The sequence below is a fragment of the Saccoglossus kowalevskii genome, chromosome 1 (genome assembly GCF_978046115.1).
Source record: "Saccoglossus kowalevskii chromosome 1, keSacKowa6.1, whole genome shotgun sequence".
NCBI classification, from domain to species: Eukaryota; Metazoa; Hemichordata; class Enteropneusta; family Harrimaniidae; genus Saccoglossus; species Saccoglossus kowalevskii.
In genome coordinates this window covers 32441536-32466900 of record NC_140641.1, presented here as the reverse complement: position 1 = coordinate 32466900, position 25365 = coordinate 32441536, and the positions used below count along the sequence as shown (strand labels likewise).

The 25365-nt window shown below is 34.2% G+C and overlaps 3 protein-coding genes across 6 annotated transcripts in view; 2 read left to right on the top strand and 1 right to left on the bottom strand.

The window, feature by feature from the left end:
- Nucleotides 1-1817: 1817 nt before the first annotated feature.
- LOC100371923 (uncharacterized) lies at nt 1818-20901 on the bottom strand. Of its 4 annotated transcripts, XM_085500899.1 has the most exons (10): nt 20700-20901; nt 16688-16781; nt 16191-16460; nt 15045-15186; nt 14639-14773; nt 13536-13658; nt 8122-8214; nt 5400-5729; nt 4404-5041; nt 1818-3328 (listed from the first exon to the last, which is right to left on the bottom strand). In XM_085500899.1, exons 1-10 carry the CDS (start codon nt 20858-20860, stop codon nt 3269-3271), a joined length of 2046 nt encoding a protein of 681 aa, XP_085357025.1. In that variant the 5' UTR covers nt 20861-20901; the 3' UTR covers nt 1818-3268. The 4 variants fall into 4 exon arrangements, with proteins under 4 accessions (XP_085357025.1, XP_006817970.1, XP_085357026.1 ...); XM_006817907.3 differs by lacking the exon at nt 8122-8214; XM_085500900.1 differs by lacking the exon at nt 13536-13658.
- Nucleotides 20902-21266: 365 nt separating this feature from the next.
- LOC146750846 (uncharacterized) lies at nt 21267-23671 on the top strand. Its single transcript, XM_085497585.1, has 3 exons — nt 21267-21402; nt 22544-22675; nt 23572-23671. Exons 1-3 carry the CDS (start codon nt 21290-21292, stop codon nt 23669-23671), a joined length of 345 nt encoding a protein of 114 aa, XP_085353711.1. The 5' UTR covers nt 21267-21289.
- A 1484-nt stretch (nt 23672-25155) lies between these two features.
- LOC146750845 (uncharacterized) overlaps nt 25156-25365 on the top strand; it is a 45414-nt gene continuing 45204 nt past the window's right edge. Inside the window, exon 1 of the mRNA XM_085497583.1 lies at nt 25156-25184. Coding sequence (XP_085353709.1) covers nt 25156-25184 — 29 coding nt within the window. The remainder of the gene's footprint in view (nt 25185-25365) is intronic.

The window sequence follows — 25365 nt, the reverse complement described above, 5'->3', positions numbered from 1 at the left end:
GGTCTCTGTTTTAATAAACACCTTGCGGACATAGGATGTTTAGGTGAACCTGGACCCCAAACAGCCATCGAATGTAACTAATGTTAGTGTCCTCATAGTCATACTTTTACTGATAGCTAAACAAGTATAAACACTACTTAAATACAAGTTTGAACACACAAATACTGAATACCAACAAATGTGTTTTTAATACACTATTCATATTTTCAAACTTGGGTTCAGAATATCTGTTGGAGTATAAAATCACTCTATCAGTGTTTTATCAAGAAATTACACAATCACAAAAAGTTTTGAATAAAATTACTGGAAATGCCTATTCTGGACCCATTACAAAGGATTCAAAAACTGTCAAGTTTTGACAAACCAATGATTGCAATGCTCTCATCTTGTAGACACAGCCTCTTTCTGATTTATGAGGAAATAAATACCAAACAATGAAGAATTGAAGAAATAACTGATACCTTACCTCTGCATGTATATCATGGTCAAAACAATATGCAGTGTACCCCAAAATTCTTATTTGGCCCAATATGCCGACAATTCAATTGCCCTGTTGACCACATGTATTTATAGCTAAATTTCTATGTAGACCTATGTAGTACAAAGGATAACCAATCACAAAACAGTGTCAATCAGCAATGTGGTAACATGTAGAGGATGTCCTCGCAAATTTTAAAACTGAACTACTGTTTCTATCATGGACTGCAGATCCAAAAGAAGTTCATTGTGTTCGTACAAATCCCCTTAAAGGACGCTAGTCGTCGCGCTGTGCCGCACACATGTGCGACATTTGTGTTGATAAACATTGATTTTCCTACAATCCAATGCGCTCTGCTAACGGCAATCACGAGTACAGGTTGGCACAACCTTGGCATGACGTGCACTCATTACTGTACGTTCCAATCACCAACAAAATTCCATAGTTAAATCTTGGTAACGTCTCAGTTTGTGCTCCTTGGTCTGCACAACGAAGTCGCAATCTTTGTTCATACGAGTCACATCTCTCCCCCATGAGTGGCGTGGCACGACAACCATCGCCCTTAGAGTCTGAAGATTTGTATAAAAATTTGTTTTTTATTTTCAAAAAAAAGTGAACTGTATAATATGTAAGTTTGGATCTGTCAAAGCAGTACCGTATATAGCGAGGATTAAGTTTTCAAGGTGTAAGATTGTTATCTTATTAATAATATTTTTAGCAAGACTGACTGCCTGAACACATCTGCTCACATTTAGATGTACTCTTGGAAACACAATAATTTCTCTGATAGTCAGTGTTGTTGATCCTGTGTCGATGCATTGCCAGTATTGATAATTACTTAGTATAGTGTGACAGCAAGGTTATGTTTATTACATCCTTCCCAGGAAACAAAGTAAGACATCCACAAAACAGATTCTGTACAGATACATACGTTTGTTACAGAACTGAATTGTGAATTTTAGAGTTACAAGATACATGTATGTTGGTCTGAGTACATCATCAAATCCACCATTTTGTTGATTCTTGTTCATAGCTGGTTGTGTTACAATCAGTGAAATAGTCCAAATATCCATTTATCACACCATTACATCAACATGACTTGGCAAATCAATGTTCAATTTCAAATATGTATGTACTACGTCATCAAGACTCGGCATGACATGTTTGATTCCAACTACCCGTGTATCACACACCAGGACAAATTTGGAATCATGCAAATATGGGTATGCAGGATTTGGTGAACACACGCCACATGAACCTACAAACTGCAGTGATTAGCTAAACAAAAACTCATGTGCACCACAAAACTGAAAATGGTCATGAGAAAGAAACAACAAAATCTGGTCACCTAAAATACTTTATAAGAATAACTATTTACAAGGTACAATGAGTTTCATGCCAAATTAAATTACTAAATACAGATGCATGTATTGCGAAACACTGGGTTTTCGTGACTGACTTCAATCATTATGAAAAGAGATTACAATATGCTAAATGTATGTTGTTCATAAAAAAAAACATCTACACAAAATACAAGAATAGTCAAGACGACATCACCCAAATTCAAGATCTTAATTTCCTCAAAAGATATAGGTACGTACAAGGTATTTACAGATAGAAACCAAAATCAGAATCGTCCTTTGAAAATGTCTAATCAATTATGGGAACGTCTTACATGTACAAGTAAATGTTACAGTCACAATTTAGCATCAGCTGTAACTTTTACAAATTTCTAAAAAAGTTTGTTGGAAAGCTATTAGTAAAACATTAACCCTTTCACCGCCACATTTTTTTCCTGCTTAAATTTATGTAAATTTGTTTAAATTTTTAGTAATTGTCACTGAATTAAATTTTAATTTTGGATTAAACAGTTAAAAATGTGACATTGTTTTTAGGTTTTGATAAAAAATTTGGTAATTTTCGCAACATTTCATATGGAAAAGTGCAGACTATAAATGGTACTAGGTATTTTGTGCATGGTGCCAACTGTTGCTTAGGCGATCAAAGGGTTAATCAATACTTGAATGCATGAAAAAACATGGAGGTTGCATGTACTGTGGCTTTCAGAATATTTTATCATATTTTGTGATGGCTCAAATGGAATAAATATTGTAAATCAGTACATCTGATATACATGACTCAAAATGACACACTGAATCCCATTTTGATCATTTCTATGGACACCAGATCATTGGAAGATAGAAACAAACAAGGGGTAGAATATTTGAAATGTGATAAAACAAAGTATGCATGCTGGCATTAAATAATAAATAATTGTATATAATAATAAAAGTCTATCCCCCTTTTCTGTGTGGCAACCCTATTCACCCATTAGTTATGAAGACAATTTTTGTTCTTTTTTTCTTCAGAAAATGTAAGTTATCATTGTTTTTAAAAATTGCTAAGGTTGATTTGATGATTCATGTGAACAATTTAGCAAGAAAAGGGAAACCTAGAAAGCGACTTTAATAATTAAGTACAATCCCCTTGCCACAGAGATTAATTGAACCAAGTTTCTGCTAGGGACATATCCATTCAAAGTCAGCTTTATACTAATATTTTTTTTTCAAATTATTCAGGGATTATTTTTTTGTAGACTGGCAGCAAATAAAATCGACATGCTATTTGACAGCTGCATTCATATACATGTAACTTACTGCACAGACAGATAGAAGCAATATACACAACATCACTGTCATTAAGAGGCATTTGCAGTATGGCTCAGGTGAAAGACATAGTCCTGTTTTGTCTTAGAAAGTCTAGTAACATAAATGTGACACATCACTAATGTCACAGGAAGGGATTGCTTGTGTTTGCAGGTCGAGCAGCATTCGGGAATTGACCAGCACTCTGCAAAAAAAAAAAAAAACATCATTGTTACAGGTGAATGTCCACCGATTTGAGCTCCGTACACATTGGTATGTATACATTGAGGATATCAAATTTGTGACTGTACAATATCAAATTTATAATATGAGATTATCGATAGTAATTATTTCTTCCAACATGGGTTTAATGAATCTAATATTGTTAGCTTACTTTCTTGCAATCCAGAAATAGTCATTTTTTGAAACAATCACTATATTTTAAGTTTCAGGAATGCGTTGGCAACATAATTACTAGTTTTGGGGTCAATTAAAAACTGTGTTTATTTCAGAAATTCACCATGAGACATTGGTGGAACAAATTTCTGTGCACGAAGATGTTGGGAGAATTGAAAGTGACATCTAATATATATATATGCAGCTTTACATGTATATCACATACACATTTTAGCTGACATACGAAACTATCAGAAATAATCAAATCAATATAATTCAAGAAATAATGTGTAAAACGACTAACATTTAATCAAGATTTAATAAATGGCTTTTTGTCACTGACACTCCAGGTTGGTGTACTCCTCGACACCAATCTGACACATATCTCACAAGGAGTGGCAGGTGTTTGACCAAAACTTGAATTGTTTTTTTTTTTACATAGGAAATTTCAAATTTTATTAGTTTTTGTTGTTCTGAAGATTTAATTATGTATAATATTAATATTTCACTGAAACATTTGATTAAAAAATAACTGTTGTAAAAAGAGTTCCGCTTATAAACACGTCATTATATTTTAGCCACAATCAGCTAGTAAGGTGTCATATTACACAGTTCTGTGCCAAGACGATGTTCTGAAACGACACAACAGGCATGTTTTGTGATAATCTGCTATTATGTTGAAGGTTATCACAGAATAGATATATTTTGCATGATTTCACAGAACTGCGATGATATATTGGATAAATTATTGATGGTGCTATGTGCAGTATCACACACATGATAAAGAGAATACTACCGAGCATACAGTTACAGGCTATAAGACAGTACAGTAAAATCAGATATGCTACAAAATATGCATATATTTTGAATAGAACGTAACGCACCATGAATGGATTAGCTGCCATATTCATTTGTTGCTGTTGTTGTTGCATTTGTTGCTGATTCCATCCACCAAATTGTTGTGGCTGTTGTTGCTGCTGCTGCTGCTGTTGTTGAGCCATCTTGAACTGGTTCCCAGCCATTGCCGTCATAGCGGCACCGCCAAAGCTGAGATCTTGCTGCGGGGTAAAACCTCCCATTGTACCAAAACCAGCAGGCTGTGCAGCCATGCCGCCAGGGACACCGCCCATCTGTCCAAATCCCCCTGTTTGTTGAGATGCATATGCCATGTTGGCAGATGCTCCAAATGATCCATTTGCTTGTGCTTGGCTATATACACTAGAAGGGGCCTGCGTCATAAATGGATTAGCAGCAATACTTAGTCCAAAGCCAGTTGTGCTTTGTTGGCCAAAGCCGGCAGTACTAGTTTGTCCAAAACCTGCCGGGGCCTGCTGTTGCTGTCCAAAACCTGCCGGGGCCTGCTGTTGCTGTCCAAAACCTGCAGGGGCCTGCTGTTGCTGTCCAAAACCTGCCGGGGCCTGCTGTTGCTGTCCAAATCCAGCTGTAACATATTGTCCATATGCAGCTTGTCCACCATACCCTGTTGCTGTGCTACCTCCTTGGCTGAAAGGATTTGTTGATCCTATATTACAAAAATAAACAATGTAATGGATTACGTTAATTCTACATGTGACATAAATTGACATGTTTTACTGTCATAAAATGGCAAATTTTCATTTGTGTCTCATTTACAAACATGTCATTGATTACATGTTTGGAAGGGTATAAAATCTTCTAATGAGGCCTTGTTATTATGCAAAATACATTCAAATATGTAAATGGATTCAATAAATATTACATTAGTTTTCCCCATAAATATAATGATCTCATATAGACTACTATAGTGGGCAATTCTGTTTGTATTATTATTTAAAAATATTTTTACTAGGAGTTGCAAAAACAATATTCTTACTACAATCTGAAAAGAATTAAGTACCTACCTCCAAATGTACTACTAGTTGACATACCAAAGCCTGTTGACGATGATGGTGATGAACTCAAGGCAGTTAAACTACTGGACTGTGTTACCGAGGATTGGGGGGCACTAAACACTGACACACCTCCTTTCCAATCTATATTACTGCCTGTGTCGTGAAATAACGTATCCAACTGTGAGAGAGCTGCATACCGATCAGCCGCACTTTTCTCTTGGGCCAATTGAGCAGGAGTTGTTGTAAAGATGGGTGCTGAACTAAAGTTACCAAAGTCATTTTGATTAGAGATAGAAGAACTAGGATGCGGTTGGCCAGGTTGGTTTGGTTGAAGAAGACCTGGGGGAGAAAAAAAGATCAATCAAGCATCATCAAATGACCGAGTGTATATTTATAGACTAATAAAACAGTTATTTAAGATGTATGTACCAATAATAATCAAAAGTACATCCTCGTACGTCAGTTGATGAAAAATCAGCAACATGATGGTCAAAATAGCTTCTCTGTTTAAGCAGAGCAGTCATGATCAAGTCAAAACAACTGCTTTGTTTACATGCTTGTTTAAGTGTCTCAACTCGTGTTCAGATCTTACCACTGATATGGATAAGTTAAATAGTAGTCTTGGATACATCAACTCTGGTTATAGGATACATCTGTGATTGAGTATAAGAGTGTACCCCTAATATCACAAAATGAATTAATCAAATAGAAGTCCAGCCAAGTTAATCAATCAAACTAGCAGTTTTGAATAAGTCAAATAGTATTTTTTAACAAATATGACAACAAATATTTGCTAAAGTTACAGGATTTAAAATATCATGAAATATTCAAATCTAATAGAGGCCCCTCCAAGGTACAAATGAAGTTCAGTGCTGCATGCAAACTTGCAATCGCCAGTTCAGTTTTGTTTGCGAACAATTTGCCAATATACAGCTCCATGCAAACTTGTAGCTTCAATCGCATGTACCGGATATTGCTACATCACAGATCTCTTTACTGGTAACATCAAGACAACTATTTTACCACCTGATATTTGTACTTTCAATATGTGTGGATACATTAAATTGTATACTAACGCACAATCTTCTGTATAAAAATACAGGCATCCAAAAGAAACTGGTTGATTAAGTGTGAAAAGAAACAATTTCATGTAAATTGCAGATGTAGGCAATGAAGTTGGTGTTGTGAGTATGATGGTAGATTACACATTAAGTATTGTGGTGTTCTTACTGGTGGTATGTCAGATGATACAAGACTACGACAGAATGCCTTGCCTAGACGTTTGTGGGGGCATATTGAACAAGAAGAGTGACCTATTTCAATTCAGTCCAATAATTGGTTAATCTGGAATTCCATTCTATTCATATGCAAAATGTTGGCACATATGCTCACCGCGGTATATTTGCAACAGAGTTAGCGATGAAAATTCAGACAGTCAAATGAAGCAAACATTTCAGGCCTTTTTAAAAAATAAAATCAAGTAATTGCATTACATAGCCTCTGTCTCTTGAAGTACCCCCCGTAGTTAAATATCCATGCCCACTTTTGTCTACTAAATACCAATGCTGATTACATAATTGAGCTAATAGTCTCATCTTATCATTGAGATAAATCAGGATTTGATGAATGGTTCCAGAGGAAAAACAAGAATGCTTCACAGAATTGCAATTAAACTAATTGCCATGGTAACAAATTATATAGAGTAAGGATTCCCAACTGTTTAATTTTGGATAAACAATAGAAGCAATACAGCATAACAATCAATACAATACAGGTGTTTAACAGCCAAAAAGTCTTTTCAGCGAAAATGAATTCCAGGTAAACTAAAGTATTTCACAGCATGCTATTTTTCTAGGGAGAACACTGATTTGCTGACTAGATGAATAAAATATGCATGGAAAAGATAGATCATCATCCAGTGTCATCTTGATTAGTGAAAGTTTTTTGAGATATAAAGGTGAAAAATTATTTGAGAGACACACAGCACCACACCATTAGCTCCTTTGCTATACTTTGCACAATAGAAGAAAAAAAAAATTACAACTACATGCTATAAGTCAACAAATCCATTATTTTTTTTTTATCTATCTCACATCCCCCACCCCCCATACACATGACAGTAGACCATGTGTGGGCAAAGATTTTGCTTTGGATCGGATGATCCATGATTCTCAATATAGCGGCAGGTTTATATGGTATTATATATGGTATTATATTATGAAAAACATGCATCTGGTCTGCATTAAAATGTATATATATCCATCATGCATCTGATGTGTATTATTTATAGCCATTATGCATCTGGTGTGTATTATTTATACCCATCATGCATCTGTGTATTATTTATACCCATCATGCATCTGTGTATTATTTATACCAATCATGCATCTGGGTGTATTGTTTATACCCATCATGCATCAGGTCTGTATTATTTATACCCATCATGCTTCTGGTCTGTATTATTGATGCTCATTAATATTGTTCAGTGTCAAACCATGCATGCATTGAACCATAATTATTTTTGTTGGATGAAGGTAACCTCAATATTGACAATGAATTTATGAACTGTACAGTAACTGTTTATCCATGCACTATGGTATAGAAATACTATAGAATTTCAAAAAAAAATAGCTTAAAGGTAAACATATTTAAAAAAAAAAAAGAGCAATACACATGCAAATGCCGCCACCACAAAAATCACTTGAACGTACATGAATACATAATCACTTACTACTAGCTGGAGCTGGTGGTGGGGCCACAGCTGGTACTGTGGGTTGGGCCACTGATGTTGGGACTGTTCTCCCACCAAATGGGTCAGCAACAGCTGGTTGTGAAACATAATTTGGAACTAACTTTAGTTCTAACATGATACCCAACATATCTGAATCAAAACCTAATAACATGCATGTTCTGAGGCCCTGTTTATTGAAAATCCAGGTACTTACATCATAACACAATAATAATCAAAGAAAGCTTAGAAAGAACTCCCGTGTGCTGAGAGTATTGAAGACACATTAAAAATTAATTCAAAATTACTTGTACATGAGATATTGATGGAAAAGCTGAAAACTAATTATGTAAATCAGGTAATTAATATGAACAGAAACAGAACAAAAAAATTATGAATTATTATGCTAATTAGAGAATATGAACAAATTTTAACCCAAAATTAATCAGGCCTGTCTATTGTCCTAGAGCATTTATGCACCAAATTTTATTCAAATGTGATGATCAGTAATTGAGATATCAGTGTTAATTAATTATATTAATTAGGTGATCAATAAGCATAAATATTTACCAAAAACTAATTTGGTTTCTGCATAGTTCTCTTTAAAAGTTTCATTAAAATTCAATTTGTGGTTCTTTATATATCAGTGGAACATTATGCAAATTAGGTAATTAATATCCAATTAAAACTAATCAGGTCTCTGCATAATCCTAGAAGATCTATGTAGCAAGTCTCATTGAAATGTAATGATTACTACTTGATATATCAAAAGCTGAAAATTAATTAATTATGCAAATTAGCTAATTAATATATACTGATATTACCCTAAAAACTATCAGGTCTGTGCAGTGTCCTATGACATCTATGTACCAAATTTCATTGAAATGTGATGATTACTACTCGAAATATCAAAAGCTGAAAATTAATTAATTATGCTAATTAGGTAATTAAGGTAGAGATGCAGTTTATTTGGCTTGCTTTTTAATTGAGTAATTATACAATGAAGATGGTATTATATATCCAACATGTTATATATTTTCTGAAAGCTTATTATACAAACTTTGTAAAACTTGTCTTTATTTTAAATATCCAGAATGCGTTTTTGATTTTGGGTCAAAAATATGCTTTTTTGGACAAAAGTGGTTTAAAAAAAATTAGCTTAAAAACTTCAAGTCCATTTGTGGGTAAAATTACATCCCTGGATACCTTAGTATACTACTAATTCAAATGCGTCCACTCATCTCTCTAACGACTTTCAAAGTCGCACAGCATGACCTCAAAGTTCACTCTTTTCTATTTTTGCATAATCTATATATCCATGTTAATTGCGGACTTGTTATTTTTGTTCCACTCGCCGTAATAAACTGTCCGGACGCATTTTGAAGGGGGAACACCTTGTCAATAATGTGTGAAAATTTCGAGGCAAATGGCCAAAACGTCTATCAGCTATTTTAATTTAAAACCCAAGAATTCACCAAAAATAGAAGACGAGAAAAAGGCTAATTTGCATATTTGCGCGTTAAACCGGGATTTACTGCTTTGTCATACTTTGTCATACTTTCTAGACTATTGAAATTGAAAGTTGACGTATAGACATAGACATTTTATGTAAAATCGTTGGACCAGAACAACTGCTCTTGAATATATAAATCAGAAACACGTCATTCATACCAGTGTTTTGATGGGGTCGGTAAAAACAGGTGGCAATGCCCAGTAAATATGACGTCATCTCATGAATTATTAAACAGGGGGCGGTCCTAGGAAGGTGACCTTTTATCACGATCAAAACATCATGGCTTCTCTTCGATGTATTTTCAATAAAAAATCTACGAGTATTTCAGAGCCTATGGTTTACCGTGAAGAGTACAAAGTGGGATATTAAATTATTTATCCTTGATGATTTGTATGTAGTATTGAGAACCAACTCCAGGAAGCGAACGCACAATAATGAATAATTACGTAATCCTAGAATCGAAACGCGAGGCACAGAAGTTTTGTTCATTGTTTCCAATCCCATTTTTCCCACTGCAACATATTTGTTAAAAGAAATATTTGAATTATGTTCGTTTTTTAAGGAGGCATTTTTTTATTTTTCCGATTTTGGCAACGCCTTATTCAGGGATGTTGCAGGCTAAAAAACTCAAAAATCAAAACAAAATCATCAATCAGTAAGTATTATGACAAGGAAAGCAAAACATCAGACGCGGAGAAGCGGTCAGCGCGTCAAAAGAGTTGTTACCGTAATGTATCAAGTTACCTCTCTCTGTGATTTATTTTTCATTGAAATTATTTGGTTGTTTTCAATTAATTTTAGCGTACCTTTGCAATTTATTTTAGCATTGTCAGTTGTTTGCTTTATTGAATTAAACGGAGTTCGTCCGGTTGCAAACAAAGCTGTCTCGCACCACCGAGCAAAACTTGCGAATGATCGAAGTACAGGTACCCATTGGACAAAAGATACACAAAAGTTTGTATCTCCCCGACCCAGTGCAATATATCCGGTTAGAATCAAAGCTCACGTGTCCCTTATTTGAGGGACCAGATTCTGCCGTAAATTCGGGATGGGATTTAGAAAAAAAATAAAATGGGACTTTTAAGGTGTATTTTGGCGTCATTTCAATCATTCCTAATGCCTAAAATAGAGTCTAAGTTTTACCGTAGTCATTGACGCCTATTCAAGAGTATGATGTTTATCGTGACAAGCGTAAATGGGTAAGCTTCGTTTCGACTATGAGCAGTTATCACTGTAAACAATGTTAAATTATTCTTCACATGCTCAGTTTATTTTTTGAGAACAATTATTTAAAAATAAAATCTCTCAGTCAATCAGAAACTCGGATTCATGCCTTCAGGGAAAGTCATGTTTGGACGCTCACATCGATTTGTTTTTCGTTCGGTGGGCTGATGCCTTCAGTGTAGCTTTTGCATCTTCCGACATAGAAATCATCTGAATCTTCTTTCTACCTCTCTTTCTTTTCACACCACGCATAATGTAATGATAAAATTTAAGAAAAACCGCTGAGGAAATATAATGTTTGGTTTGCTAGCGAGCGAGAACTGATTTGAGAATAATTGCACATGCGCGTGAATTGAATGAACTATGACCCGTACAATCTCGATTTGCATATTGTCAATCAAGGTCTTGTTATTTGGTTACTCATGCAAATTAGGCAATTGGACATAAACATTGCCACGTGTGAGTGTTTTTTTATTTTTAACCAGAAAATAAACAGCAATTTTAACGGTGTTCCAATAAGAATTCATTGGTCAAATTTTCACAGAATGTTCTTTAGATAAAAATCTATATAAAAAACGAAAAAAACTATTTTTGATTGAAATTCACAAATAAAGTGCATCTCTACCTTAATATGTACTCTTATTACTCTAAAAACTATCAGGTCTGTGCAGTGTCCTATGACATCTATGTACCAAGTGTCATTGAAATGTGATGATTACTACTTCAAATATCAAAAGCTGAAAATTAATTAATTATGCAAACTAGCTAATTAATATATACTGATATTACCCTAAAAACTATCAGGTCTGCGCAGTGTCCTATGACATCTATGTACCAAATTTCATTGAAATGTGACGATTACTACTTGAAATATAAAAAGCTGAAAATTAATTAATTATGCAAATTAGTTTATTAATATGTACTCATATTACCCTAAAAACTATCAGGTATGTGCAGTGTCCTATGACATCTATGTACCAAGTTTCATTGAAATGTGATGATTAGTACCTGAGATATCAGTGGAAAAGCCAAAAATTGATTAATCATTATGCAAATTAGGTAATTAATATTGGACAGATTTTTATCCAAAACTAATCGAATCTGCGCATTAGTTTTCAGCATCTGTGTGCCAAGTTTCATCAAAATCCAATGAGTGGTTCTTTAGATATCAGTGGAACAGTCATGGAACAGCTAAAAATCAGCTAATTATCATGCAAATTAGGTAATTAATATGCATGGATTTTTACCAAAACCTAATCAAAGTTTCATCAAAAACTGACGCATGGTTCTTGAGATATCAGTGCAACAGGCGGACACACACACACACACATACTTGTATTGGTATATGTTCCGAGGACTTCATTGGATTAACTTTTAATATAGTTGCGATATGAACTTGATTAAAACGCGTTTCTATATAGGGTTGCGTTTTAATTGGAGTTTAATTAAACTCAATTACAATGCAATACAATGGAGAATTGCATTTTAATTATGTTTAATTAAACAAGAGTTGAATATCCCGTGACTGAACATAGAAATGTTTGCGAAGCTTAGGTTTAGTATCGGGGTAAGGTATGGAACAATTATATTAATATAACCTGAACCATACCTTCCCCCGATACTAAACCTAAGCTACGCAAAACGTAATAATAATCAAATTAACTATTAATATAAATTATCTTTTTCGAGGACTATGAAAAAGGTCCTCGGAAGGTGTGTATGTCCTTGGAAGTTGCTATATATCTGTATTTTTGTCCTCGCAACATATAGAAATCCAAGTACACACACACATACACACACACACACACACACACATACAGACACACTAATTGCAAAGACTCCCTTTTTGTGCTTCGCACACGGGAGTCAAGAATTGTTCCACTTTGAATACATTTTTATAATCAAATGCATATGTTGGAACCCTATGTTATAACATTGTGAATTTTATGCGACAGTGTAAATTGCAATGTGAAATATGCTCTTAATTGTCTCACAGCCCCCCTCTATTTCACTGAAATAAATAATGATTGATCATTTAAAATTTATGATTATTCACATTTGAGATGTAAATATCATTCATTGATTATTGCATATGTGTCCCAGGTTATAAATTTAAAACCGCTAGTTGTATTCATGTATGCAGATTGTTAACTGCTACAGTTGTATTCATATGCAGATTGTATAACACTACGGTTGTATTCATATGCAAATTGTATACCACTACGGTTGTATTCATATGCAAATTGTAAACCACTACAGCAATGTATTAATCTTACATTACTGGACATAGTTGTTGTCACAGTAGATTGGGTCTCATACTTGATGTTCCCACCACCAGAAAAATCTTTGTCCTTATTGAACCAAAAATGAAATGAAAACTGAAATCAATTTTTGTATGAATACTTTAAATGATATATCGTGGTTGCAACACATGTGCAGCTAAAAAAATGACAATGGACAGATGGTTGAAAGCCAAACCAATGTTCATAATAGATCCTGAAAATTTCCATGCACCAGTCACATACATACTAATGAAATTTGTCTGTCAGTGTCAGTCTGCATGTAGTGACAGTGTTGAACAAATAGCCATTCACACATACAGTAATAATTAGTTTCTAAAAACACCCATGTGTGAGGGAGTGAAACAGCACACATAGGACAGAATGAAGGTGAAACTTACTGCTTCCAGATGGTGGTGGGGACACAGCAGGGATGGGTTGATTGGCCGATGAGGTGGTAACAGTGTGGCTTGTCAGTAAGACCATTTGTGGTCCTGTTACTTCACCAAAAGGGTTGGCGGTGGCTTGAATGAGAAATCATGATTACATGAGAAATGAGAACCCACCCCCACCACCAGAATGTTACACAGAAACAGAAACATAAGCTTCATTCTACCTTGTCTATTTATTAGCTCTAACATGTACCTCTGTTGAAATATCTTTAGTTAAGTGGCTAGAAGTATCACACTCTAACTTGAAATAATAAGTTGTTTTCAATGTAATTTATTTCCCATTTCCTAGTTTTGCTCTATAAAATTTGAGATACATCTATTCTACAGTGAATTCATGAGCAACCTGTTTTTTTGAATAACCCAGTGTACTGGACTACTGTAACAGTATATTTTGGGATTTGTTATAATCTTAATGTCTTCTGAACAACATTTGTAATTTTAAAAGATATTTCAACTAAAAAAACATGTAAACTGAAGTAAGGTGAGGTAAGGTAGGGTCTTTTACTCATTACAACCCCACCATGCAATTGTTATTTTATGTGGATATATTTCTTGAGACGCAACATGCTCTGCTGATTTAAGAAAAAGCAGAATTTGATAAATTGGTTAGTTACCAAAACGGTATAATCTGCCATGCATCATGCAAGGGCCATTGCAGGTTCTCTTGTCTATTCAGTTATTTTAAGTAATATATAATACCCATTACAAGAACTACTATTACTATTAAGGTGGCTAATTGGAATTAGGGGAATGTTAATGTCTAAACAGTGTCCAGAAAACACACTAAAGAATAGTTTAATTTTTAGATTGATTAAATAAGATATTTTAGTGAGAACAAAATACTTACATTGAGGAGACACTTAAATGAAGAAAATTATATAAATCAAAACAAAGAATAAACAGATGAAAGAAAGTTGAGAAATAGCCACATGTAATCAGGATTAATAGGGAAAATTTGTTTGAAACTTAGTTGAAATAGGACTTGGTGGTCTAACAGTGCAATCCTTGTGTCTAATGAGATGCCACAATACTGCTATATCATAAAAACTCACCTGATTGATTAAAGCCTGGTGTTGTTGTTGGCTGACTAAATGCTGGGGCTGGAGCCTGCTGTCCAAAGGATGATGCATTGGATGTCTGACCAAATGCTGAACCAAAATCTGCAAATCCACCTCCTCCTTGACTCCCTGTGGGAATAACATGCATTAAAGAGGGAGCAGTCAATCCCTGGGATTGCACCATGGAACACCATTTTATTAACCCATCATTTTTCTCTCTTTAACCACAGCAAGTTGTGGTGAGCTTTAGGCTTACACCAAGATGCCAGTTAACACCAAAATTATTTCCAAAACCATATTACTATCAAAAAGTGGTGGCGGTTCATCCGAGCAAATCATGTTAACACCAAGCAAGTAGGCAAGTAATATCAAATAAATAAAGAGTATGCAGACTCCATACCTGTAGGCGGTGGCTGCTGTTGCTGTTGTTGTGGCGGTGCTGCACTGAAAGGATCACCTCCAAGATCTCCTAACAGGTCCATTGATGGTGTCTTTTTCTGAACTGGTTGTTGTGTTTGTGGAGGTAACTGCACAGGGGAAGCCTGATAAAAAACACAACTCTTATATTATAGATATGCATGTAAAAATAACTGAAAATGTAGGAAAGCATAATCATTTATTTGATGCATGCGTTTCATTTGTCAATTGCATTATGATAAAGGTGTATACAGAGGATGAGGGGCAGAACTTTGCTATGAACAAAACTTGTACAAAAATACATGAAGTATAGCATCAGTTGATAAAGTTGTTTTCAGGGAGTTTCCATGGTAACACTTGACGTTAAGAGTGGTAAATTAAACTTAGCTCAACAGTAAAGTAAAGTAAATGTAAAACATCATTAAACAAGCATTGACAATGCACAGTGACAGTTTTATAATTTAATGCCAAATTTCATCATTAGCAGTAATCCAGAAGTGTGACTGTACATTTGGCTAAACAGTGCTGTGATGCGATCAGTTGTTGCTGGCAATGTACTGTATTGGGCTGAATATATTAGGTTGAATCACCAAAAGACGTAAAGTGTAACAAAAATCAAGTATGTAGAATCATTGTACTGAATAAAATCATGCAAGCCATCTCTAAGAAACAGTTGTTAAAATGATGTGCATCAGCAGCCCAGTATAATCCTGATACAAAGCCCTGTTCATCTGCGAGAAATAATTCCTGATTTTAGACAAAATGACTGTAAATTTGACAAAATCTGATCCGGTCACAAAAAATAACACAACCTATAGTATTACCTACGAGTATAGTACATGAAGTTATGTGCAAACTTTCTTGGCATAGACATGAACAAAAACAAAATGGCCACCAGTCGACCATTGTTGCTTGAAGTATCAAAATTTTAGAAATCTTGAGGACCAAAATGATGTGAAAATTGATGTGTATATGTAAGTTAACATACATAGTCTGTGTGTTAAATTTGAATGTGTCCAGTTAAAGCATGTCTGAGAAAAGACAGATGGAGGGATGAACAGATGGACAGACGGAGCCCAAATTAATAGTCTCCCATTTCGGACCAACTAATTTACAATTACACACTCACCTGAAAACTGTTTTGTACTACTAATGGTGGTGCATCTTTTCCTAATAAATTTTTTAGTGGCTTGACGCCCGTTGCAGTTCCAGCTTTTGTTTGCAGCGGTGGTGTCTGTTGTTTGACACTGGCCAACCGTTCAGCTTCAGCTGGACTCACATACCATCTCTTCTTTTCATATTTTTGTTGCATGAAGTCTCGTACTTTGTGTTCATCTTTTGATTCAGGCTCTGCTTGTGAGCGGGCATCATATAAACCTAACCACACTCGACGACAATACTATAAAACAATTATCATTTAACAATTATTAACAACTGCAATATTTGTTTGTAGCTTTCAACAAAATCCTATGAAAAACAAAGCAAATGTATTATAATATATGGGACTTTCAAGCATTAGAGCAATTCTAGCTTAGCTCAGATTCCTGTGTTGAGAAACACCATTATAAGCTCCAAGGCATTTTCAAAAGGCAAGTCTTCAATCCTATGATTTTGAAATTGACCTACCTCATTTCCTTTCTGTTCAAGGAACTCTATTTCTTGTGGTGTGTAGCTGGCCATGGAAATGGATTTCACTCGATTTGGAGGATTTAAACCACGCCTAAAAATAAATAAAAACATAGTTAAACACATCCAATGATCATGACATGCACGATGGGTAATTTTTAGATTGATTTTTCTATTCTCCAACTACGTTATTTTATCAAACACTGGTCTGTCAAACTCACAAATATCACTGGTACATAGTATCATAGTGTGCAACGCAATGAAGATCTAATTTTAAGTCCATGAATTGAGACAAATATTTCCAAAATACTAAAGCAAATGAGTGTCTAATGTGTACTACACGCTCATGTCAGGAAATCTTCTGTCATTTTGGATAGAGACCTTGAAATCAATTAGCTATGTGTAGGAAATCTTGTGTTCTTGAATAGATAAAACAAACAAGGAAGTACCTAATGTTCCCATTATAATGTGAATGCTTACTTCCTAAACTAAATATGGAGCAAACAAACTTTTATTTTATAATTTACAGATACATTTTTGTGTTCAGACGGGCTTATTCTAGTCCTAATCAAGGATGTTCAACTACGGAGTTGAAATGAAGAAATATTATCGGTGAAACAATTTTTTGTTTCTTGACTTTTTTAAATACATACACAACGTATTTCTTCTGAAGAAAGTTCTTTTTATTTCATAAACATGCCCACTTTAGTCTTACCTTCAACACACAAAAGTATAAGATGTATAAGGTGGAAAATACTATTTTAACTGGAAACTTAGGCTATTTAGTTCATTTCCAAACTACTTTTCAAATTATTTTGTTGTTTTTTTCAGATTAGGGAAAAATACACATGAAAGTGCAGAGCCATGGTTTTACCATAAGCCTATTCAAAGTGTTGCATAGACACACAAAATAACGTAACAAAGTATGGTTTATAATGATACAAAGTATGGCTACTATTAATATTGTTCAAACTACATTTCCACCAGACATCTTTCTTGTAAACACAGGTCATGTATAACAGTCCTAGGATAAAACTGGGTGTATTCTTGGGTCATAGTTTCGGCTCCAAGAACAAAAGAACCGTATCCAAATTGAAATTTTTGAATGATGAACGTTTCGTTGGGGCAGAGTTTTAGTTTGAGTCCGTGTGTCTATCTGAACACTGTAAAGATATTTTGTTCTATTAGAAGAGTGACAATAAGCGTTTATAAAACAAAATTTGCATTTGTTGCATATGGAATCATTAAAATATTACATGTTTCTAATTTAAGAATATGTGCTACTAAGCAACTATGGTATTTGGAAGGTTTTCATATGGTCCGAGCAAAAAAAAAATCGGTGGCAAAAGCTGTTGAAAAGTACAAAGCATGTGGAACTATTTTAGGTTATAAATTCAAACCAGCCTTAGTAACCAACTTTTTTTATAAAGACCACCTGTCCATAGTTACAAACTTTAGACAGTCCAAATTCAATTCACATGGAAAGTGACCTGTATACAGAGGGTACCTGTCTAATGCGATCAGTGATCGCCTCTTTTGCCACCAGTTTAGTCAAACCAATCTGCGCATAAAAACCAAAATAATGGAAGATGATTACATACTGAGGACAGAAATTTTCAACTTGGTCAAAACAAACACACTTATTTAATCCCAAACTTCAAATATGTGATGATAAATTTCCCTATAAAAATAGAAATTAGTCATATTTTTAATTAATTAATTAATCCCCCCATATAAGAACTATAGAGAACAAGTTGTTTATATTCGCTATGTAAGGTTTGAATGTTATATGAAATTTTTCAATTAATGACCAGTTTAAAAAACAGTTTTTTGTTCACATGACAATGTATGGTTTGTAGACTACAAAGCAGCATGTGGCAATAGCTGACGTAATACAATAATCATCAGTGGTCGGCCACTCATCAATAAAAGAATAACCTGCTGCGTGGCAATATGATACCGAATAATATCTAGATCACAGATGGACAATCACTATTATATGGTATATTCCCTATTTGTAGTAACATTAAATGGTGTTATAATTAACACTAACTTTAGAATGTTTATTTATAAACACCCAGGTTTATGTATCTTTGTTACCAAAGCAAATATGGCACATACAGAATCTTGTATATCGGTAGTAAAACATTTCAGTACCAAGGCAAGTTAAGACGACAGAAGTTTTTCCGGATCATCCTCTATGTGAGTAATAAAATTCTATGTGTTGTAGATTATTTAAGGTTCATGGAATTGGATGTATTTGGCTGAATTGACAACAGTGAGAAGGTATCTACACCAGTAACATTTTGTTGACATTCTAGTATTTTTGTGACATCTATTTTGCGATAATAAAATGCCAACATAGATACTAAATCTACTAAAGAATAGGTTTGCCTAATATACATGTATCTACCAAGTATATTAGGATATTGTCAATTATTCTGTGCATATGTAAATATGTAAATTGTTGATGTAGGTAAGGGTGCATAGCTCTTGTATCAGTCTTTAGTCTTTGTGATGGTATTTTAGTCATTAAATTTGTTATTTTCAGATATTAGGATTTTTATTGACACAGAAGAGTTATGGTTTCTCTCATAGACTTGCATAACACTACTGTGTAATGCCAAATGGCATCGCAATGGGCAGCATATGCATGCATCTGAAGCAGACGACATTCATGGAGTTTTTGATAATTCTAAGTTAAAATGGAGCATTATATGGCTTCCTTGGGGCCAAAATTACTATCAGACAGGTCACAGTTGAAGACTGTGGCCACATGTGATCCCTTGTCAATCAGAATTTTATGGTTGCCAGAGAATCTGCTCCCCAGGGTAAGGGTGTGCATGGCCATGGCATGAGGGCACTGCACCCCTGTTCCCTTGTTTAAAAAAATCCCTGAGTTATCAAAAATACCTTTTCCAGTGACGACATATTTTCCTCGTTCGATCTGAAAAGACAATCATGTCTAAAATAACAGTGAGACAGGTGGCTAGCTAAAAACCTGATGTACAAAATAATTTACTTGAGAAGAATTTCATACATACAATTGAAGGTACAGAAACAAGTGATTCAAGCACAATATATAACTGACATGAGTTTCCAATAAATTTACAGCCAATTATTATTTACAATGAAAACAAATATCGGCTTGTATAGCAATCTAATTATTTCCTTAATTGCATACACAATGTGTTACATATTTTATAAAAAGATTAATACGGATGACTTCAAATAACTTATCGTTTCCAATTTAACAACTCAGTGGACGAATTAAAGATAATATTCAACGAACTAAACAAAATCTATGTCACAGATTCTTCTATTGTACATGTACATTTGTATGATATACACTGTAGGAGACAACACTGCAAATGAAATAGCATGCAGGGTGTTGCACATTGGATTTAGTGGTGGCCAATGAAATTTAAAAGCATTCAAAGTCTATACCTTGAAGTTAGTATTGAAAAATATACCTAAAATTCTGTAAATTTGTTACGAAATAATTCTTGAACTCAATAATCAATATTTAGTAGATATTCTATACAACATTCATGACTTGTTATACAACACCATTATCACTCAAACGTTTATCGTGTAACTCATAGCACATCAATGGTGTGTTTACCTTGCATCAAAACATATATATTACTATTGTAATTCCAATCAAAAATAAGAATCACTGATATGTACCTTCCAATAATAACATAACGTAACATAGCGATTGCATAATGAGTCACACTGAACACTAATTTGTAAAGATGAGGTCATGGTGGCACGGGGAGGCGGTAATGGTAGCGGTCTAAACCAGATTAGTATCGAACACGCCACGGTAAAATGATCGCAACCAGGTGATTGGTATATGGGCCCGTATACTCTACGGTCGGTGTAGTAGATTATATAACATTTCATTGGCTACACGGTAAATTTGATGTCCAGTCCAAAGACCCTCCCTCAAAATATAACACGACGAGACTGACTCGTGTCATGCCTTGTTAAAATAGCTTGAACTTACAGGATTCCGCTGCACGATGTACACACAAATGAACCTATCGTCATGTTGACATATGTAGGACCCCTTTGGTGGCAATCGAAACATTTCTTATTATGTTCTCTGGCCACCATCTCTCGCAACATCTTCAGATGCTTATCATCTTGCTTCCTCTTCGACGCCATTTTTGGATTGTACCTCTCGACAACTCTCGCTATTCTGTCGGACGTTTCCGGAATTGGCCTCGAACAAAAGTGAACATTTGATACCAGAAAACGCCATTATTTGCAATAAAAATTCAAATTAAATTTCAAAATAATGTTTAGATATATTCATATTAAAATAATCAACATAACGAAGATACAAAACAAAATATTATGTAATAAATCATGATATATCAATAATTATCCTCCGACAAAGGTCGAGATACCCGCCATATTTGATTTTCGAATACTGTAGTCGACGACGTGCAAGTAATAGTTTAGTATCTTGCCGTTTGTATTAGTTATGTGCATGTTTTGCATTTTATGGTAACCAGCAACTTCCATGGAAAAACGCGACATGTTTACACAAATCTAGTTATATGCCGTTTCTCTGCTTCTTTTATCGCTAAAATGTCTTCATTCTTAGTCATAAGTCAACTGACGTCACTGAGCATATTCATTCATATATTGGGTTTCCCTTCAAGTGCTCGAACTATTTGTTGTGCAAGTTCAGCCAATGAAGGGTATGTGTAGAGTCTATAAATATTAATATGTATTAATTGTTATACACGTACTGTCATGCCTTGTGGATGGAGTGGACCCTCAATATTAAACAAATTACCGGTCTAGTCTAGTCTGTCCCTCCACTGTGCATAAATCATTTAAATGTAGTAAATTAATATATATATATATATATATATAATATTACCGTGAGATCTATACATTGTCTACACCTATATTGAGTGTGCTATCCTTCATAAGTGACATAGCAACTGCAACCTTATTCAAAATGAAGGGTGTTCTTATTGGATGATGTTCAACTAACTTATTAATGTTAATTAGAACTTGTGATGATGTCGCTTTACAGAATCTTGTTTGGTCAATTTGAATTCTACTATTTTGATTTCATTTTGATTTATAAAAATTTATATCTCCAGCTGTACATCAGGTTTCATAAAGGTGTGAATTTGTTTTATGGATAATTATGAATATTTATAAAACATTCATCTGAAAGATTGATTTTCATTGGTTGTGGAAACCATCCAGTAACGCCTATTACCTGTGGGTCTTGGTGGTGTTTTGATTGGCTGATACAAATTATTGCTCTGAGCACAAAAGATAGATTCTGTCAAATTAGTTTAAAACATTTAAAATCACAGTGATTCACTAAAACAATTTTCACTCGCTGAGGTTTGTTGTTGATAAAGTTGTTTTCAATTGCGGTTTGAAATTTATAATCAATTATTAGTATTTTATATAAAACAAATTCCTGCCTTCCTGCCATCAATACTCTAACAATATAAAGATATTATTTATTAATAAAAATGCATGATTTAGATGTGCATTTTATACTCTCCTTCAGACTGTTGTTTGCACTTGTGTTTTGAACATGCTCAAACTTCACACACAACTATACGTGTTTGGATATGCCTTCATTTTGTGATCTGATTCAAAATGGCCAAACTGCATTTCAGTGCTAAAAATTCATCAGAATCGGCCATTTCTTTTATCCTGCAAGCTGATATTGGACAGATTTTAATGAATAATGCGAAATTTATAATGCATGTTAGACAACGGTGTCCACTATTATATTTGTTTCTAAAAAATATTAATTTGTTAATGCTATCATCACTTGCCATTTTGAAAATATTTTGTATCTTATAGACATGTTAAATTGAAAGAGAGTAATTGGTTGATGACTCCTCCAGCACAGCAGATGGATTATTTGGTATATAATGGAAATGAAACAACTTTGCTCAGAAATCACTGTAATGAAAAAATGGCTATTTACATGAAGTAAGTCTATTCAGTTTATAATACACTATATGTAAAAGTGTTTTGGAAATTGGGTGAATAGAAAAAAGACAATATTTTTGATTTGTGAGAAGTGCGCAAGCAATACTGTATAATCATTTTAGTCATGTTTTCAGCAATTTTATTGTTCTTTTACATGTTCACATGGATTTAATCCAGTGAATTTTATGTATACCATTTTATTTTTTTCGGATTGGGTTCAGAATGGCTGACTGGTGGCCATTTTGTTTCAAAGAATGCAGTTCCTGATCCATATATAACCTGAACCAATCAAGTTCAAACTTCACACATACATCAGACATCATATCAGACAAACGCACATGCATTTTATCACCATCAAATCCAAAATGGCTGACTGGCGGTCATATCGTTTAAATGAATGCAGTTCCATGAAGCTATATCTGATACATATGCCTAAACCAATCAACTGTAAACTTCACACATGCATCACACATTAGATCATAGATGGATCTTGTGTTTATTATAAGAATATTGGCAAGAACTTGTACATTCTGTGATTCTTTGTTTGTGATCGCAATCAAGACTTTAGTGCTAAAAACTCATCAAAATCAAGCATTTCTGTTACTCTGGACCTAGATCTCAGCTGTGTATATAGATGGATTATATTCAAACTTAGTACATGCATTGGACATTATGGGACCTTGATGCATGCAACTTGTTTATGCAGATTCTATTTGTAATGCCCTTGTGGAGTAACAAGTCCTGATAAATCACTTTCGAACCTCATTTATGTACATCATTTTGTGGTCTGCTTCAAGAATAGCGTATAGAATAGCCAAATAGCAACCATTTTAGTGACACTTGTTAATCAATTCTGACATTATTTAAATTGATGTTGTGCATTCTTTTCTTCTCAGTCATTATATTTATTTGACATTCGATGGATTTCAAGAGCAGACTGCAGCACTCACCATACCTTTATTTTTGGTAAGTACTCTGGATTTGAAATCCATTTAGTTTGCCATGGGCAGCAGGTTTTTTTTTAGAAAAAAACTGCAAGAGGGAGCACTGCAATTCAGCGGCGCCACCAATTGGGAGAGATAAGGTTCTCCCTACCAGGGTGTTTTTGGTAATTCCATAGACCCTAAAAATCAGGGATAAGCAAGATTTCCATTGTATGATGTTCCTTTGCATATAATACCGTCCCTTCCAGATGAAACAAACATCTTGTTATCCTTGCGAGACTTTTGACTTTTATTATACTGTGTCAAATCGTGAATCCACATCTACCATTGGTTGACTGTCGGCATACCTTTGATGGTTCACACGACATTTCAAAACTGTTTTTTATTTCCCACCTCAGCAATGCTCAACAATATAAATCAGCCTTTTGTTTTATATGTTACTGTGAACTCTCAGTTGACTGTTTTTGTGGCATTGCAAACTTTCAATCATCAGTTTTTCGGTGACGCTCGCAATGGCTGTTTTTTCGTACATTTACATACCTCTATTAGTAGTAGGTACATATGCTTCTATAGTCAACATGAAGTTGAATTCTGAAAACACAATATAATTGTACCAATCATCGTAATTAACCACTATCATTAAATGATGCTAATTGATGACCTTGCTATGTTACAGGGTACCACTGTCTCATCTGCTGCTTTTCTTGATTCTTCATCGCTGCTACTGTTAATTGATGATAGACTTTATCAATATTATATACATGAACAAGTCTACCATCATCTCTCTGTGACAGATATCATTACAGTGTATGTGGCATCTCATTGTTCTGTAAGTTAACTCCTCATGATTGGTTCATGACATTCCATATTTTAGCTACCTAATGTGCAATCTTGCAATCATCTACACATGCTCTATCATGCTATACTCTACAACCTTTCATAACCTATGTAGTTATCCATTGCGCTAAATGTGTTTATATTAAATAATTACTGAGGTCTATGATTGAGCAACTTCCGCTTTCTATTATAATTAATATTTTTGTGTGTCATAATGCGCAGATATGAAGGTACCCGGTTAAATTTGATAAAATCATTCTTGCATTTTTATGTACACATTTTAATGTCACTACATATAACAAGGCCAGTGTTATTATATATGTCATTCATTACAGGGTTTGTATAATGTCATTCTCACAGCTAGTACGAATGATAATGAGATAGTACTAGATGTGACAACTCCAGATGATATATACACATATGTGATACCACAAATACAGGTAATATATTTTATAATTTTTATAGTTTTTTTTTAATTGTCATTAAAATAGACTTACCGTACTAGTGCTTTTATTTTAAATTTTTGGTGAAAATGTAACTTCTAACAAAAAGCCTTCAAAAAAGTAACATGCATAATTTTTTATATAGTTTTAGCTTTGCTACATGTTTGATTATAAATTTGTAATCTTTACATTAATCATGAACCTTTCAGCCCCATGTATTTTCACACGTAATGGTTGATTAGGACGTGAATAAATAATGTCATTTTTAGAGATTGCTGAAATGTTGTAAGAAAAATTATGTTTTTGTAGTGATTCAATTATCTGTGCAGCAATGGTAGAATTGAAACCATGGAAATAACAAAGTTTAAGGTCGATTGTGACCATTACCTGCCATGTGGTTGAATTGATCTGATCATAAAACTCTCATAAATAGTTAATAAAGATTTGTATCTTTCATTATTTGAAG

What these genes read in the sequence shown, in the direction of transcription:
- LOC146750846 (XM_085497585.1), top strand. Translation starts at nt 21,290, where the DNA reads ATGTCTTCATTCTTAGTCATAAGTCAACTGACGTCACTGAGCATATTC. An exon ending in GCAAGTTCAGCCAATGAAGG is followed by an intron (nt 21,403 to 22,543) that starts GTATGTGTAGAG and finishes TGTATCTTATAG; the next exon opens with ACATGTTAAATTGAAAGAGA. An exon ending in AAAATGGCTATTTACATGAA is followed by an intron (nt 22,676 to 23,571) that starts GTAAGTCTATTC and finishes TTTTCTTCTCAG; the next exon opens with TCATTATATTTATTTGACAT.
- LOC100371923 (XM_085500899.1), bottom strand. Translation starts at nt 20,860, where the DNA reads ATGGCGTCGAAGAGGAAGCAAGATGATAAGCATCTGAAGATGTTGCGA. An exon ending in ACAGCAGCCACCGCCTACAG is followed by an intron (nt 14,774 to 15,044) that starts GTATGGAGTCTG and finishes TTATTCCCACAG; the next exon opens with GGAGTCAAGGAGGAGGTGGA. An exon ending in TGGCAGCTAATCCATTCATG is followed by an intron (nt 3,329 to 4,403) that starts GTGCGTTACGTT and finishes TTTTTTTTGCAG; the next exon opens with AGTGCTGGTCAATTCCCGAA.